The sequence below is a fragment of the Phyllopteryx taeniolatus genome, chromosome 6, assembly GCF_024500385.1.
Source record: "Phyllopteryx taeniolatus isolate TA_2022b chromosome 6, UOR_Ptae_1.2, whole genome shotgun sequence".
NCBI classification, from domain to species: Eukaryota; Metazoa; Chordata; class Actinopteri; order Syngnathiformes; family Syngnathidae; genus Phyllopteryx; species Phyllopteryx taeniolatus.
Genome location: NC_084507.1, coordinates 6,276,344 through 6,295,613, shown reverse-complemented (window position 1 = coordinate 6,295,613; position 19,270 = coordinate 6,276,344). Strand labels below are relative to the sequence as shown.

Genomic DNA, 19,270 nt, shown 5'->3' with positions numbered 1-19,270 from the left:
GAATCAGGGAGGTTTCAGGATTTTTGGGTGACCAGCGGGCCTGTATCCCGTGAGAATAGATCCGCCACTGTAGTGAGAGGCGCAGAATCACAGCTCCACTTTCAGAACTAAAACAAGTGCAATCGGTTCAAAGCTCACATTCCCACCAATGATAAATTTAAAGGGCCCGTATTTTGGCTATTTAGACCTACATAAAGTTACGAGCTAACATGGATTTAGTATAAAAGTGTCAATTACATTTTAAAAAACACCTTGGTTTTGTCATACGAGTGTCCAGAAAAGGCTCCTCTGACAGCTACTTCTGTTTGACCCAGTTTTGTATCTGCTTTGTCCATATTTGGCTAAGATCGCCCCCATTCCTCAGATTGGTTGCCTCCGTGTAGAAGACCCACTTGTGAGAGCACACGTGTTTGTTATGTGCTGGCTCGGGAGCGGAAAGGGAAGGCGCAGATCTTCACTAGTGACGCAGATAAACTTGAGAATTTCGAATGACTTGATTACCGGAATGCATGGACGATTTTAATTCCTATTTCACGTTTACTGAGGCACCATACAGACAAGATTACATCCTAGATAGATACTAGAAAAAGTTGGTTTTGGCAAAATATGTCCCCTTTAAAGATTTCCATTAACTGAATATGCATGTTTTTGAAATGTGGGAGGAAATAAGAGTACCCTTAGAAAACCCATACAAGCACATGTGCACCATGCAAATGCCACACATAAAAATCCGATAAGAGCCCCCACTGTGTTGTCATCCATGTCAATTAATGCCCAATGTTGTAAGGTAACATAATAACATGGCTGTATTTACAGCATTTACTCTCCTCAATTGACCAACATCTGTGAATGCAGATCATACTTGTGATAAACCATAGGCCAAGTAAGTAGCTCATAGATTTTTCTAATCCTTTTGGCAAGAAAACTCATCTTCATTCAATGTTTTTACATTGGCTCTGGCAAACTTCGGGGCTCTCTGAGTTCATCTTCAATTCTTGGTGTAAAAATCTCCTTTTTGTGGTCACTGGCACCAAAAAAGGGACTTATCTCCAAAGTTAACAGAACAGAAGACGTTTGTAACCTTCAACAGCCTCATGGATCCAGGTTGGTTCTTATGTTTTATGTCATCAGAAAACCTGTTAAAGTCACTCCTTTAAGCTCAAATTGCGAATGCGTGACATCACCTCAGTGTTCAGCTTTTCAGTGATTGTGGGAGTGCAGTGCAGGGCTCTGCTGCGTGGTCTCTACTTACCACCATAAAGGTTCTACTTTTAGTTGCCCCCCCACATTTCTCACTGTGAAGTTGAAACGCACACACACATGCACACGCACGCACACACACACACACTGAAAATCACAAAGATGTGCATACAACCAAAGACAGTAGGTCTATACTTGTCACTTTGTTGTGTCTCAAAGTCTCCACCCGAGCTCATTGCTCATGGACAAGATTGGGTCAGAAGTCTTGCTCTGAATCACTAGATGTAATTAAAAGCTGTAATGTCTCCATAAAAGTGACGGCCAGATATAGAGATAGACAGGGAAGGAGGGTGGAAAGAAGAGGAAAGCTGAGAATGAGGTTCTGGCGGCTGAGTCTGAGTTGCTGCAACTGTGCACCAGATGTTTTCGGGCACCCTTGTTCAGATTTCCTTCTTTTCTCCTCAAGCCAGATCACTGGAAGCAGACAGCATGCAGAGCTGCTCTCAACTAGGTGCACCATATCCTCCTCTATGACATGCGTGTTGTTCCTCAGGCAGCCTCGCTGATTGAAATGTAACAAGCAAGCCAGAGTCATTCCTATCTGAGACAGGAAAGGCGTGGAAACAAGACCAAGAAAAAGTGCTGCTAGTGTGGTGACTTGCTCTGCCTGTGAGGTCGATTTTATTGTTTCTTAGTGACTTTTACTTGTTTCTCACAGTCTGTTTGAGAACGTATGCATGTGATTCCTCATCTGCATGGTGTGGGATATGATGAAAGTTTTGTGGCCGACTGGAGAATTGTCAGCAGCACTGACTGAGGTCTGGCAGACTAACCAGCTTGGGTTATCTAAATACAGTATGAGGTCAGAAACTCTGACACTGGGCCTGCTTAAAACAAAGGTTAGATAGATATTTAGACAGGTGAAAAATTTGAGCAAGCGGTCAGAACAGCTTCAGTGTGCTTTGGCATTGATTCTACAAATTTCTGGAATGCCACGGGAGTAATACAAAGCCATTGTTCCTAAGATATTTCCTTTGTTAGTGGGGGTGAGTACCTTCTCCAATGTTGATCCAATGTTGAAACTGTCCTTATTAAATTGAGTTCAAATGATTTCAATTCCCCAATAAACCATTAAGTGGTCTATGTTCTATCAGATCATCTGCATTTGTTTCTGTTTTAATTCATTCACAGTTTACCTTTTGTCCTGAGTCTGTGGATACTTTTGGATGCGAGTATTTCAAACAACTTTCATACAACCTTTGCAGTCAGTTGTAAATGTGTTTTTTTTTTTTTTTATCAAATCATTACATGAATCGCTTTCCATTAAATTATTTGAGCACAAACTTCTTAAATAAGTAGCTGCTACTAGACATACTGTATTTAACAATGTATTAACAAAACATGATTCATAATAAAGTTCTTTATTTTTGCTTTTGGAAAAATCCAATCAATCAGTCATCACCATCATCATCTTCAATTCTTAGATAATATAAATACTAATTGAAACAATTAAAAGTTTAAAGTTATTTTTGTGTTACCAGAAAAAATAACAGAAACACTACTTCACACTACACCCCCTCCACATCCTCGTTTCCTTTTTGTCATCTTTTAAGCAGGCAGAACTATGGTCGAACAAAATACTATGCTTCGATCTGAAATGCATTCTGGTCAAACAGCCACACTGTTACGATAGTTTATACATTTTTGTGACATTTTAGAAAAACACATGATTACTAAAAATATTCTGCTCTTTCTCTACCTTTTAATTCTTGGAACGTCTCTCATCTTGGTGACTACAAAAATGATTGACATAAGCATTTGTTGTCCCTCTGTCATTAAATTGCCCTTCCCTCCCATCAACTTTTTTGATGGATGTTTTCAAACTACCATTTTCAAACTACTGCTCTAATTAATGGCTGATGGATTAGAATTAGGCGGCACGGTGGACGACTGGTTAGAGCGTCAGCCTCACAGTTCTGAGTTGCGGGGTTCAATCCCCGTCCCCGCCTGTGTGGAGTTTGCATGTTCTCCCCGTGCCTGCGTGGGTTTTCTCCGGGCACTCCGGTTTCCTCCCACATCCCAAAAACATGCATTAATTGGAGACTCTAAATTGCCCGTAGCCATGACTGTGAGTGCGAATGGTTGTTTGTTTCTATGTGCCCTGCGATTGGCTGGCAACCAGTTCAGGGTGTACCCCACCTCCTGCCCGTTGACAGCTGGGATAGGCTCCAGCACGCCCGCGACGCTAGTGAGGAGAAGCGGCTCAGAAAATGGATGGATTAGAATTAGAATCTTCATTGTTATTACAGTGTTCAACAAAATTTCCGATGCATTGTGGGATGTAGAATAATGTATGTTCACTGTAAAAAAAAAAAAAAGGGGCAGATGACTGTATTTCAAAATAATATTATTGTTTTCTAGGTCTCAGAACAAAGGGCAGGATTTGCCTAGGGGACTTGGTTTTGACGTATGTGTCACATAGTGTAAAAACCAGCATATACTGCCCATCACGTGGAATACTCTCCAAGGTCCGCTTCACAGCCTTAAACAGGTCATGGGTAATATCAGCCCATATACTGCTCAGCAGGGGGGAATAGCTTCCATTTGTGGAGCATGGGATCATGAGAAACATTCTACTTGTTCACAGTATTCCTTGCTGTTTTCTCACCTTGGTTTTCTTGCTACCTTATTAGCATATTGCATGGGGTGTTGATGGCAGCCCCTTATATCCTCCGCTCTCAGTGTGTGATTCATACTACGCACGATATGGTGAAATATGACTGTCAATATGAATATGTGAAAATAATCCTCAAACTCACAGGTGACACCACTGGGCCAGGTACAGTATGTAGACATCAACCATAGGAGTTTTCCAAGATAATCGAGACGCATATTGTGTATTCATCAGAAAGTTTCTGTTCCAAATATTACTACCAAAGCAGAATTTATAGCAAAGAATAATCTTATTTAAGGTGTTTACATGAGTCTCCAAAAGGCAGTTTAGCAGAACCATAACTCCACTGGAAAGTGAATAGTGTGAAAAAACACTGAATGGCACTACTCCTCTTTCGTCCTGCCTTGAAACAACCAGATGACAATAATATAGAGTAAGATGCTGAGAGCATTGCTAACCCTTTCACCTCCCACCTTCCATCCCTCCTCCCCCAAATCTTTGAAAACCTCCACGTTTATGGCTCATGCCTGTGGTATAAAGATGGGTGATCCATATAAAGCCACCAGGATTATGGGGTGTTACATATATTCCATTTTTGAAGAAAGTTGACGCCAAAATGAGAGCAGTCTGGTATTTATTTAGCTATGAGAGCAGGGGCATTAAGTGGAAAGTTAATCAGAAGTCCAACAAAACAAAAGGGGGTCGCAGTAGCTCATCTGTAAGGACCTAAACATAGTAACCGGACAGTCGCGGTGTGGACAAAATACTTTGCAACTAGTTAGAGAGGCGCATGGAGAACTACTTCTTTAAAGCATGAGGGCGTATTTCTTGTTCCTCTTTCCAGCTGAGCTCTTGAGTTTTACAACAACAAAGTTTTAATTGAGATTTCATGTAATTAATACACCTTGCAAGATTGCAAGGTATGGTGGTGATAAAAAGGGCAAAGAGTCCCACTGAGATTCAAAGCTGATCTAAACTTCCGGATCTAAACTGGCCTGACAAGTCAGGATACTTTTGAGCCCTTCTAACTAGCTCCTGTCTGCCTATATGGAGCGGTCTTATTAAATGCAGATTAAACCATACTCCCTCAATCACAACAGGCCACAATGTGAACCACACATAATCATTATGACAGGGCAACTGCCAATTAGTGCTCACTTGCTGTCCTGAGAAAGCACTTCTCACTTGGCTCCCGCTGGCGGAAAGGACTGATGCAGATTGCCCATTGTATTAGCCTGGCCAGAGATAACCTTCAATCACCACCCATCATTCCACGGTGGCAGAAATTAGAGCAGGACTCATCAATCATGTTCTTGTCCTCTCATCCAAAAGTCTCAATCTTCTGTACAGTACATCAAACAAATCATCATAAATCATTTATGTGTGCTTTTGTCTTTATTTGTTTATTTCTTTAATGTGCCTTTGAGTGAGGCTTCTATAGTATTAGCCCGTGTGTGTGTGTGAATTGTGGCAAGGCACAGATCTGGCCAAGGTTACAAAGGTTTCTGCTGCACTTAAGGTTTCTAAGAGGACAGTGGCCTCCATAATCCTTAAATGGAAGACGTTTGGGATGACCAGAACCCTTTTGCTGGCCGTGCGGCCAAACTGAGCAATTGGGGGAGAAGAGCCGTTGGTGAGAGAGGTAAAGAAGAACCCAAAGATCACTGTGGCTGAGCTCCACACATGCAGTCGAGAGATGGGAGAAAGTTCTAGAAAGTCAACCATCACTGTAGTCCTCCACCAGTCGCGGCTTTACGGCAGAGTGGCCCTATGGAAGCCTCTCCTCAGTGCAAGACACATGAAAGCCCACATGGAGTTTGCTAAAAACACCTGAAGGACTCCAAGATGCTGAGAAATAAGATTCTCTAGTCTGATGAAACCAAAATAGAACATTTTGGCCTTAATTCTAAGGGGTATGTGTGGAGAAAACCAGACACTGCTCATCACCTGTCCAATACAGTCCCAACAGTGAAGCATGGTGGTGGCAGCATCATGCTGTGGGGGTGTTTTTCAGCTGCAGGGACAGGATGACTGGTTGCAATCGAAGGAAGGATGAATGCGGCCAAGTACAGGGATATCCTGGACGAAAACGTTCTCCAGAGTACTCAGGACCTCAGACTGGGCCGAAGGTTCACCATCCAACAAGACAATGACCCTAAGCACACAGCTAAAACAATGACGAAGTGGCTTCAGAACAACTCCATGACTGTTCTTCAATGGCCCAGCCATAGCCCTGACTTAAACCCAGTTGAGCATCTCTGGAGAGACCTGAAAATGGCTGTCCACCAACGTTCACTAGCCAACCTGACAGAACTGGAGAGGATCTGCAAGTAGGAATGGCAGAGGAAACCCAAATCCATGTGTAAAAAACTTTTCCCAAACCATTCCCAAAAAGACTCATGGCTATATTAGCTCAAAAGGGTGCTTCTACTAAATACTGAGCAAAGGGTCTGAATACTTATGGCTGTGTAATATTTCAGTTTTTCTTTTTTAATAAATAAATGAATAAAGTTTTTTTCTGTCAATATGGGGTGCTGTGTGTACATTAATGAGGGAAAAATGAACTTGAATGATTTTAGCAAATGGCTGCAATATAACAAAGAGTGAACAATTTAACTGGGTCTGAATACTTTCCGTACCCACTGTATATAAACATCCTCGAGCCCATAGGTGTCAAACTCAAGGCCAGATCTGGCCTGCCACATAAAATGAATGAGTGTCAATTTCCATGATTCTTGCCAAATTTATTTAAATTTAAAAATCTCAGATGGGGTTGGGCATCGTTTGAATTTGAGCGATTCCGGTTCCTAAGTTCGATTCCGGTTCCAAACGATTCTCGATTCAGATTCTCTTCGGGCGGTGGGTCAAAAAAGTTTGCATGGTTTAAATAAAGGGTGCCCAAATTATAAACATCCATTTTCTTAGCAGCCCCCAGCATAGACTAAAATTAACATTTGACTCAAGGTTCTTTATAACGGCTCACTTTGTGATATGCGCGCCGACAATTTATCGAGTTCAGAAAATCTATCATGTCCATTTTTATTTATCAAACGATAAGTAGTCATTATTGTGACAGGCCTACCTGCAGTTGTGAATAAAAGCCACTGCACAACATGCTTTGCCATTTGTTTGAACCTCTTGAAACGACACACACTTTCAAAGTGCAAGGAGAACTGAGAATTATTCTACCACACATGAAGAGTTCGGTGATTATTTGCAAACATCTCAAATTCCCACCATGCGTAACCCGCTGTTGTGGTGGGCCCAGAACAAGGACAGGTTTCCCTGTTTGGCCAAGTTGTGCAAACGTTACCTGGCTATCCCAGCGGCAAGCACACCGAGCGAGAGGATTTTTGTCTCGGGGTTGAAATACCATCACCAGACATTTTGTATTTTAACATGCACGTTCTGTTTGAATTATTTATATGAGCTGTCAATTGTCAGTGAATATGGATTATTGCAGAGCATTCCCTCCTGTCATTAAAAATAATATATAGTACAGGACTTTACTGAAAAAATAACAATAACATCATTAGCGACTGGTCGACATCGACTCGACTTTCATCACTTTAGTCTGAAAATTTGAAATTGTGCAACCCCTAGCTCATACACGATACAAGATAATGTAAGATACTAAAATTGTTTTGTTTTTTGAGCAGAATGGATTTGGGGCAATCGCTGTGCATTGTTCTTCAGGGGCAGATATTTTGAAGCAGATGGTTCACAGACAGTCATGACCAGGGGGGCCACAGCACTGTAGATTCACCCCAGAACCAGACTGGCTGCAGACAGGTCCGGGCATGAATCCCACCATGCAAACAAATCCTCACAGGGCCTGAATGTGAATTTACATTAGCCCTTGTGCCAGACTAGAGCAAAGACTAAAATAAATAAACAACTGCCCCTTCCCTGACATGTCTATTGGGCTTCAACATAGTCAAATATGTTTTTCTATGTTGCCCTCTGGAGGAGTGATGAGGTAGTAATGAAAGTCTTGCAGACTGTACTGTCTTCTAAACCACGATTCTTGGACGCATAGGAAAACTGTGGCAGAGAGAATGAGATGATCCTGATGAAAACAGACATAGTTACAGTAACAACATGTTTATTGACACACATGCATGGTATGACAGAAAGCATATGTGGTGACAGCATTTTGGAGCTTAAATGACAGACGATTCGCTATGGGGAGGCTTGTCCTCCTTTGAGGCCCACAGCAAGAAGAGTGTCTCTGGTTACACATATGAGAAATCAAATCCTTCGCGAGAGCCTGATGCTCAGGTACATCTATCAAATCGATTGGCTAAATCTAATCATAGTTTCCATCTTTTGCATTAAACGTCTTTGTATGACTCTGGCAGCACCCTGTGAGGTGCATCCTACCTCAATTCAGCACGTCTAAGTTTGTTCTTAAAAATAAGCACTTAATACATGTTTTGCGTTTAAAAGGGCTGTGTCATATCATACCAATTCACATGATACAAAAATGCAATACTGCGATAAATAAAAAAACTGAAACTGCCTCAAAAAGGTTGAGAACCTCTGGTCTTGTATGGATGGCTGGCTACAAAAGGTGAGACCTACAACAAGTCAGAATATAACGTGCAAGAAAATAGTTATAGTTTCATGTTACAAATGTACCCAAAATTACCTCTTAAATTACAAAAAAGGATATGGCAACATATTAGTTGCTGCTGACAAGCAGCGAAAGAGGATTTGCTTTGCACAAATACCGTAAGTACGACAGGCTGTAAACTGCAATTACTGTTAAATGTCCTAAACTTTGAGGCTTATTCCTAGTTTCCAAATTGTTCAAAGAAATACATTGCAATGTCTAGACTGAACCCAGATGAAACACATGAACAAATCAGAACATAAGAGATTGTTTTAGAATTCAGGGGTGTCAAACTCAAATTCACGGTGGGCCAAAATAAAAAATGTTTCTCTTCTCTCCAGAAATGTAGTGTTCAAGTTTATCATATGACAACAAACTTAAATTTTGCTTTAACACTGAATCTGGAATAAACAAACTTTAATATTATAAACACGAGAAATTTGCGATAAAAGACATCAGTGGTATTTGTTTGTTGTTTTGCATTTAAATAGATAACATGAATTCTTCCATCTCTCCATCTTCTATTTATCTATCTCCAACTACCTTTCTTTTTGACACAACAACAAAACAACCCAAAAAAATTAGAATGTCCTTCAATAAAAATCCAAACTTCAAACTATTAACAGTCCCTGCCTAGGAGTTGATAAAGGGCATTTAAAAAAAAAAATCAATTATGTTGCAGCCACGTTGCGCCGCACACGACAAACAGGTCTGTCTTTTATGTTTTAGATGAAAAAAAAAAAAAAACACTTTCCACCAGCTCGCTCAGCAACAGGTGCTTGTTATTTAACATATTCACTGGACCCTTTATTAGGTACAAGTTGAATGAGATCCAATACAAGTTTTACCAACAATTCTGAAATGACACCAATCCTCTATTTAGATTGACACTGTCAGAGGAGTGCTAATTTTAACAACGTGTTAGTGGATGTACTTGTGTAGCCCTATACTGTATCGCAATCACAATGAATGATTCAGAAAGTTGTTTTCTTAATATTCTCATTGATTCCACAGGATTCCATTTTATTACAGTACAGTGAGGTTATACATGACAGCCAACTGCAATAACCCAGAACAAACATACTGCTAAATACAATTATTAGCAGTGATGCTGATAGCACTTTACAAAGTAACATAAAGTACCAGTGACGTCAAAAGAAATCGTCAAAAGTTACTTTTTATATTAAAGTAGTCAGATTACAGTTACTTCAATTTATGTGCCAAGAGCTACTTTTTTGTTCATGAGAACAAGAGATTAATATGCGTTTGATAATAACTCATGCTATTTATGCTCAGACAACAGATATTTCTCATTAACAAACTACAGTGCTTGGGAACATGAGGCAAGTCAATAACCAAGACACTTAATTCAATCATGGCGCATGTCATGAATGTAAACCAATTTTAAGCCTTTGTTTTAGTAAGGACTAATAAAACAGACAAAATACAAAATATTCTTAACTATTCATAACTAAAATGGACACAACGACTAACTACAATATCGGAAAAAGGCGAAATATTTATAAACGGAGCCGTCTGGGGCAATGACATCACGTGACGTATTCCACGTTTTCCGCACGTAGTCAGTCAACTCACGTGTACACCAGCAGCAGGGTTTGGCATACTTAAACTGGAAATGCAGTCACTACTTCGAGTTTCTCTAAAGTGCACAATACCAAGGTTCGTTGTACAACTATACACACACACACACAGTTACCTTCATTGCCAAGGTGTGAGTCAAGACACATCTCATGATGGGTAAGAGCGGAGAGCTGTCTCAACACCATCAAAAGGAATTGTTGCAAAACGTAACGATGGCATTGGTTACAGGTGCATATGTAAGCTTCTGTATGATCCAGTAAGCACAGTTGGGGCTGTAATAGTGGATAGCCAATCATACCACCATAAATGTGCGTGTATCAGGTGCTCCTTATAATATTTCTGACAGAGGAGTGCAAAGAATAGGCGGCACGGTGGCCGACTGGTTAGAGCGTCAGCCTCACAGTTCTGAGGACCCGGGTTCAATCCCCGGCCCCGCCTGTGTGGAGTTTGCATGTTCTCCCCGTGCCTGCGTGGGTTTTCTCCGGGCACTCCGGTTTCCTCTCACATCCCAAAAACATGCATGAATTGGAGACTCTAAATTGCCCGTAGGCATGACTGTGAGTGCGAATGGTTGTTTGTTCCTATGTGCCCTGCAATTGGCTGGCAACCAGTTCAGGGTGTACCCCGCCTCCTGCCCGATGACAGCTGGGATAGACTCCAGCACGCACGCGACCCTAGTGAGGAGAAGCGGCTCAGAAAATGGATGGATGGATGGAGTGCAAAGAATAATCAGAAGACTTGTCCAAGAGCCAAGGACCACCTGTAGAGCGCTTCAAAAAGACCTGTAATTATCAGGTACTGTTGTCACAAGGAAAACAGTGAGTAATGTACTCCGCCGCCATGGCCCGTATGCACGCTCACCACGTACGACAATCCCATTGCTGGAAAAAAATTATATAAATATAAAAGTATGTACACCTCCTGGAAGCCATCACCTTATCGTGGTGGAGGTGTTTGTGTGTCCCAATGATCCTAGGAGCTAAGTTGTCTGGGGCTTCATGCCCCTGGTAGGGTCACCCATGGCAAACAGGTCCTAGGTGAGGGACCAGACAAAGCACGGCTCCAAAAACCCCTATGAAGAAAGAAACGAATGGATCTAGGTTTCCCTTGCCCGGACGCGGGTCACCGGGGTCCCCCTCTGGAGCCAGGCCTGGAGGTGGGGCTCGAAGGCGAGCGCCTGGTGGCCAGGCCTGCGCCCATGGGGCCCGGCTGAGCATAGCCCGAAGGGGTAACATGGGTCCCCCTTTCCATGGGCTCATCACCTGTGGGAGGGGCCATAGGGGTCGTGTGGCCAAAGGCAGGGACCTTGGCGATCCGATCCCCGACTACAGAAGCTGGCTCTAGGGATGTGGAATGTCATCTCTCTGACAGGGAAGGAGCCCAAGCTGGTGTGTGAGGTCGAGAAGTTCCGACTAGATATAGTTGGACTCGCCTCCACACACAGCTTGGGTTCTGGTATCAGTCCTCTCGAGAGGGGTTGGACTCTCTTCCACTCTGGAGTTGCCCATGGTGAGAGGCGCCGAGCAGGTGTGGCTTTACTTATTGCCCCCCGGCTCGGCGCCTGTACGTTGGGGTTTACCCCGCTGGACGAGGGCTTGGCCTCCCTCCGCCTTTTGGTGGGTGTATGGGTCCTGACTGTTGCTTGTGCCTGTGCACCAAACAGCAGTGCAGAGTACCCACCCTTTTTGGAGTCCTTGGAGGGGGTGCTGGATTTCGCTCCCGCTGGGGACTGCATCGTTCTGCTGGGGGACTTCAATGCTCACGTGGGCAATGACAGTGAGACCTGGAAGGGCTTGATTAGGAGGAACGGCCCTCCTGATCAGTACCTGAGCGGTGTTCTGTTATTGGACTTCTGTGCTCATAACGGATTGTCCATAACGAACACCATGTTCAAGCATAAGGGTGTCCACACGTGCACTTGGCACCAGGACACCCTCGGTCGCAGTTCGATGATCGACTCTGTGGTCGGGTCATCGGACTTGCGGCCGCATGTCTTGGACACTGAAGAGTGAAGAGAAGGGCAGACCTGTCAACTGATCACCACCTGGTGGTGAGTTGGCTCTGATGGTGGGGGAAGATTCCGGTCTGACGTGGCCTCAGTCAGAAAAGGGAGGTGTGTCCTCTCCAGGTCGGGGATGAGATCCTGCCCCAAGTGGAGGTGTTCAAGTATCTCGGGGTCTTGTCCACGAGTGAGGGAAGAATGGAATGTGAGATCGACAGGCTGATTGGTACAGCATCTGCAGTGATGCGGACTTTGTATCGGTCCTTTGTGGTAAAGAAGTCGCTCAGCCGAAAGGCAAAGCTCTTAATTTACCGGTCAATCTACTTTCCTACCCTCACCTATGGTCACGAGCTGTGGGTCAACCCCAGGGACAACCCAGGACATGCTAGAGAGACTACGTCTGAGAGCTGGATGAAGTAGCTGGGGAGAGGGTCTGGTCGTCCCTGCTAAAGTTCCTGCCCCCGCGACCCGACCTCGGATAAGCGGTAGAAAATGGATGGATGGATGGCTACTATGTACACAAATAGTATTATAAATATTATGCTCTCAGTTGTGACGTGCCTCAAAAGTTCTGGAAAGCAGATCAAACTTATACATCACTTATTTTTGGGTACTTTTGAGGGTTTTTTTCTTTTTTTTTCCCAACTAAATCCTCTCAAGCTGGTCTGTATCGTCATACAGGTGAAACGTTATAAGCGCAGATACTACATATTCCTTAGATAAGTATAAGCCAGCTGATAGCAGCACAATAAATTGCCAAACTTCAAAAGATTACTTCAATGCTGTTTGACAGTTGGATGAAAACAACATATGGATACCACCACATATTTTATACATCCTCCATATAAAGGATAAACCCCCTTCTTTAGGGCAGAAAGAAGAATCAAGACACAGTTATAGTGGAAACACCAGCTGAGAACAGCTAATGAATCTCAGCAGTGTGTGCGATGTATGCTGTTTACACTGACCTGCAACTTATATGGAACGCATCAGACACGGTTTACACCACTCTTAACGTTTGCTAAAACAAGTTGCCTCTTGACATCATCTGCACTTTAGTTTCCATGCTTGTGTCTAGTTTCTCAGAGGATTAGATCATTCCAGACATAAGGAAAAGAATATGATCGGCCTCATCGTTCCTGTACGGCTCGGCTAAACTTGAAAACAGAGATCCATCAATAATGTCCAGTGTAATTCAGCTTCTACGAAATGCAAGCTAGGGTGATCAGATAAGCATTCCCATAAGTAATATACACTTACCTCTGCTGCTTTGTTTTAATTCCTCTCTCTGTTTAATCCACAAAATCCATATGGGGTTATATAATCCTATTCTTAACAAACACATTTGTGTATAGTGTCTAGAGAATTATGCAGATAAAAATGTTCATTTTTTAGATTATTTTCAACATTTAACCACTATAAATCCCTCATATAGATTCCAAAGCTTATATTTCAAGTGGGTATGGAGATGAATGGATAGGTATTTTTTATCTGGTCAAACCGCCTGCAACATGTCTCCCATCCCCTGCATTTCAGAAGTCAATGGATTTTGGTCTTTTTTACTTCTCCATCCCATTCAGCTTCAGCAGCCTTCATTTTCTACATTGTATTTATTTAAAGGAAAGAGTGTTACGTTTCATTGGCTTTTGTCAAGTGGGGATTTTCACAGGCAGTTAAGCAGTGGGGAATTAAAAACACATGCCAGAGTCTGAAACGTACCTCTAATAAAGCATGTCATAAGGTTAGGAACTGCTGTGATGCACATACAGTGACACTTTTACACACAGATTTAAACCCGCACAACAGAGATGTTACTCAGTAAGGATTCATAATGAGAGATTTACAGTGACCACATTAGTGGGGAACAGTAGCTTTGTGAGGGATGAACACAGGGAGCCTGCAACTCTTTTCCAAGAACTGAATAGAAATAGTTATGCAATTCAGATTTTACACGAACATTTCATTAGCACCTTTATGTCAGAGAAAATTTACTGCAGTAACCTTGCGTACAAAACAAGATTTTAATTAAAGATAGTAGCAAAGTCTCTTGAAAAGGTGAAGTAGGCAAGGCAAAGGCATTGGGAGATGTGTGGGGGTTGGGGGTGAATTTCCCTGACAAACAGGACAGGCTTTAAGAAAGAAATGTGCGGTGGAATCACAGTTTCCAGCAGCAAGAGCAGCAGCAGCTTCTGTATCGTTGAAATATGAGAAACCAGCTGAGTTTATTGAAGTTTATTAACTCTTTCAACACTTCACTTAATCACGCTTGGATTCAATGTGCAGGAGTAGTTTTCTCTATCTGTTATGAATTTTGCTTTCTTTACTTGACAGGCTAAATAGTATCTGCTACTGTAATTGCCTCCTTATTTGGTGTATTAAATATTTGTACTACTTGGCCTAACCTAAAGCCATTTACAAGAGAGTACATTAAGGTTTAGGACATTTGTTTTTAAAGCACTGGATACTGAAGCCATCACCCCAAATGGTGTGTTGAACCATTAAAAATGACTACTAAAGATTTGACTTCTCATTTAATGACCTGACATGCTTACCATGTGCACCACATATACTTGTACAGTATCTCTCAAACTGACAGGAGGAAACAGAGGCGACCATTGAGGTAACCTGCAGATCGCACTCAAGAAGGGAGGTGGGACAGTGGGGGGAAAATATACCTTAGAGAGAGAACTGCCTTCAACGAGCGTGCAATGGAAAATAACTGATCCGCGGAAACAACACAGAAAGCCTCAAAAGCACAGACGAAGAAAAAACAATGTGGTGTGTTGAGGTTTCATGAGACAGGTGGAACTGTGAGAGGGTGGACAAGGGCTATAGGATTAGAAGTGGGCTGTTATCTTTTATATACACAGTGTATGCTTTTAATTGAATACGGATGCTGTACAAAGCACTTCAACATTACTGTGTGACATCCCTACCTCTTCTGCAGTGTCTCATGGCCATTTTGCACCTGCGGGACTCGGCAATGGTGGGACACGGTATTGTGTCCTTGGGTGGTTTCTTTACAATGTGCCGCGTCCGGGTCTCCAGACCCCACCTATAGCCGCACGTTTTGTTTCTTCTGGTGCAAGCTCCCCATTCGCTCCACTGCCCAACCTCGCAGCCATCTGTAGACAGGGAAACCACAGCAGAATGTCATATAGAAACAACTCACCGGCTCCAGGTTAAGCTTTAGTACAGGGTGAAGGCGCTTTACTAGGATGTTATAAGCTTCTTGTGTGTGGTCTGCTTGTTTTTAAAATGTGTGAGAAGAAAATCTAAAAAAATATAAACCTTCAATGTGAATATGTGCATCTTTTTCATATTTGTCACCTCCACACTCCATGATGTCCTCCAGTGGGGCAAAGCCTTCGGGGCACATGTCGAAGCATCGCCCTTTGTGTAGGTAAAAACCTGACTTGCATTTCATGCAGAAGTCTTTACTGAAGCAAGATTCACAGTTGTCTATCCTGCACCCTGGAGAGAGAAAGAGAGACATCAGTGTCCATCTGATCAGCCCTTTCATCTGGAGTTGATTGAGAGGTTTTGGTGAGGGGGGTTTGTGAAAGGATTATACAGTCTATGCCTCAGAAAAAGATGCCAGTGCCCTGTGGATCATTTCCCACCAATGTACTGTGAATCTTGAGCTATTTTCCATCTTTTGAGAGAGCAAACAAGTGGTTTAGAGATAAGCAGAAATCCCGATAATGTCCTGCATGTCAGACTGTACTACAGTACATCAGCAGACTGCACCCGCATCTACCTGTTTGGACAATAAAACACAAGTAGCCATTAAGCGTTCCAGTACTGTACAGTTCAGATTGCAACTGTATAATTTGGAACTGTAGGCGGTTTCCTTGTTGTGACTCTGACCCAGTTACCAGAACCCCCCCCCCCCCCTCCCCCACCTTGATAAACTGCATTCTCCCTGCTGTGAGACTGCCCCAAGGAGACGCCTCGTGGACCCTAAACTAATTAACATTTACCCTTGAAGTGTGAACTCCCAAGCATCAAAGGCTCTCAGATGTTGCCACCGGACCACCTGTCTGTGAATAGGAACAATTTCTGGGATAAGGCGACACCCGCTGGCGTCGAGAGGAACTGCAAAGTCGAACTGGGGTGACTCTCATTTGATGTTTAAGCAAGGCTAAATGTCTGTTTTGATATTTCACGAGCTCTGCGGAAATTTTCCAAATGTATGCCCTGATGTCTGTGTCAGTGTGTCAATTTTACAAGTGCAATTGTGAGATTTTGAGGTACGCTCCCACCCAAAACGTGAGTTTTGCGAACATGCTAGCGGACCCCGGACCCAAGGCGGGGAGAGAGACGGTCATACTCTCCCAACAAGGCGTGACTAACAACAATTTTTCTTCGTCCGCCTCTTTTGTTTTGTTTCATTTTTGTGCATCTTTTTCTTCTGCCACCAACCTTGTCGCCGTGCTTCTGAGACACGCCCAGAGAGAGACCACTCCCAGAGGCCAGTTCATTTACGTTCGTGAGTAGACACGGCAACTGATTGACTGTACAATATTAGTGCCAAATAATTTCGGGGAAATTACTAGCTTCAGACAAATCTCAACTTTGTTCTCTCTCTCTCTCGTCTGGAATGGACTTTAGTCCAACACATGATGTTGAAAATGGTAGCTTGAAAACATCCATCAAAAATGTTGATGGGACGGAAGGGCAATTTAATGACAGAGGGGGAGCAAATACTTATGTCAATCATTTTTGTAGTCACCAAGATGAGAGACGTTCCAAGAATTAAAAGGTAGAGAAAGAGCAGAATATTTTTAGTAATCATGTGTTTTTCTAAAATGTCACAAAAACTATCGTATAAACTATCGTAACAGTGTGGCTGTTTGAGCAGAATGCATTTCAGATCGAAGCACAGTATTTTGTTCGACCATAGTTCTGCCTGCTTAAAAGATGACAAAAAGCAAACGAGGACGTGTGTAGTGTGAAGTAGTGTTTCTGGTATTTTTTCTAATAACACAAAAAGAACTTTAAACTTTTTATTGTTTAAATGCCCTGCGATTGGCTGGCAACCAGTTCAGGTTGTACCCCGCCTCCTGCCCGATGATAGCTGGGATAGGCTCCAGCACGCTCTCGACCCTAGTGAGGAGAACCGGCTCAGAAAATTGATGGATTGATAGTTAGACCCCTTTGTGTGTTTCCCTCCAGATCCCTTGTAGATGTCATTAAATATACCATTCCACTCTTGGTTGTATTTGGTGTGTGTTCTGAGTTTAAGTAAGCCTCTGTCATCTAGAACGCAAAATTTCATAAAGTGTAGCAACATCAGATTACGAGACTGATAAAAAGGTTTCCCGTCATGTTCCCTAAATTTTATACATATAAAAGATGTCACGGTGCCCCTTTAAGAGACATATTAGTTTGATTTTAACGATTAAACTTAAAATTACGCAAAACCGGAAGTAACGGAGGCGTCGCTTCCAGCTTATTCTTTTCTCCTGAATTAATTACGTTTTACTTAACCCTCATATACGCTACATCCTTCATGGGGTGTGTGAGCCAGATTGTGCAACGTCAGACTAACAAAACCTTGTAAACTACCAATGAATTAAACAAGGAAGAAAACTGTAAAAAGAAAAAAAAAAGGAAAAGAAAAAAAGCCAACAGTCAGGCTTTGTGTAGGTAAAGGGACATTTGAGTTCTTCCCGTTCCATTCTTATTGCATTAGTCTGTCCACTATCATCCAAACAACAGAATCGCAGCTCTCTCCACCTCTTTGGTAGTGTAGCACTGTGGTTGAGAGTTTGCGAAAGCGGGCCTAAGTGGTACAATATCTAGAAGTTGTTATGATTCCCAACTTTTGAAAATGGAAATGTGAGAAATGGTGCACCATACTCAAGTGAATCGAACTGTGGCGCTGAAGGAAATTTTAACATTTTGTTCATGTTTTCAACTATCGGTATGCTGCAATCAAATGAATACGTGTATGCATTGGGCTATAAATGATGTGCCACTGCTGTGAACCATGTCACTTTCAATTACTGATGTCCAGTTTTCTTGTTTCGACTTGGCTCATTGAGTGTATCTTTTAGGATTCATAGATACAAAAAAGGGAAAATGAGGGGATATGATGGGGTGGGAAAAACAATGTGCACACTATTACTGATGACACGATGTATTTATTCAGCAAACACAGTATCACATGCTACACGCTACAACAGTCGACTGTGCACTTGACACACACAACCAAGGATCTTCCATCCATTTTCTTTACCGCTTATCCTCACTAGGATCACGGGCTGCTGGAGCCTATCCCAACAAACTTCGGGCGGGAGGCGGGGTACGCCCTGAACCAGTCGCCAGCCAATCACAGGGCACATAGAAACAAACAATAATTTGCACTCACATTCTCACCTACCGGCAATTTAGAGTCTTCAATCAACCTACCACACATGTTTTTGGGATGTAGGAGGAAACCAGAGGGCCTGGAGAAAGCAAACCCAGGCACGGGAAGAACATGCAAACTCCACACAGGCGGGGCCGGGATTTGAATCTCAGTCCTCAGAACTGTGAGGCAGATGTGCTAACCAGTCGTCCACCGTTACCCCTAACCAAGGCTCTTCATCAGAAAAAACAAAAAAATCAGACAGGGCTAAATAACTCCAACACACCAATAGACCCTCATGATTAGTGAACTGCAGGGAGTCTTACTCTACCCTTTCAGCATTACACTGGTACTTGGTTCTTTCCATCTTTTGACAATGGTAAAGATTGTGCACCATATCAAAAACGACTTATCTGTATTGCTTGGTGGTGGAAACATGGCATATAATTTGACACTGCCTTTCTTCATCTACAAGAACTGCATCAAGGACCGTGAGTACGTTCCAGCTTCTTGGAGTTGTGAGTTCTCAGATGGTTGTACAGGTCAATTTGTGACCTGCATTGTCGTTGACAGGAAAGGCACTGAAAAGTGATGTCAGCTATGGGTGGAGGTGCAGCGGCCGATGTGGTATGACGACGGCTTCGCCGTTCCTCAGCAGTACGGCCTATCGTGGTTTGAAGATTAACAATGCTTGTTTCGCACATGGCGGCATGGTGGGCGACTAGTTAAAGCATCTGCCTCACAGTTCTGAGGACTGGGGTTCAATCCCCGGCCCCGTCTATGTGGAGTTTGCATGTTCCCCCCGTGCCTGCGTGGGTTTTC

The 19,270-nt window shown here is 42.9% G+C and overlaps 1 protein-coding gene across 2 annotated transcripts in view; it reads right to left on the bottom strand.

The window, feature by feature from the left end:
* rspo2 (R-spondin 2) overlaps positions 1-19,270 on the bottom strand; it is a 76,704-nt gene that overhangs the window by 14,088 nt on the left and 43,346 nt on the right. For both annotated transcript variants that reach the window (XM_061777797.1, XM_061777798.1), the window contains 2 exons: positions 15,424-15,567; positions 15,030-15,218 (listed from right to left, as the gene is read on the bottom strand). In XM_061777797.1, coding sequence (XP_061633781.1) covers positions 15,030-15,218; positions 15,424-15,567 — 333 coding nt within the window. The remainder of the gene's footprint in view (positions 1-15,029; positions 15,219-15,423; positions 15,568-19,270) is intronic.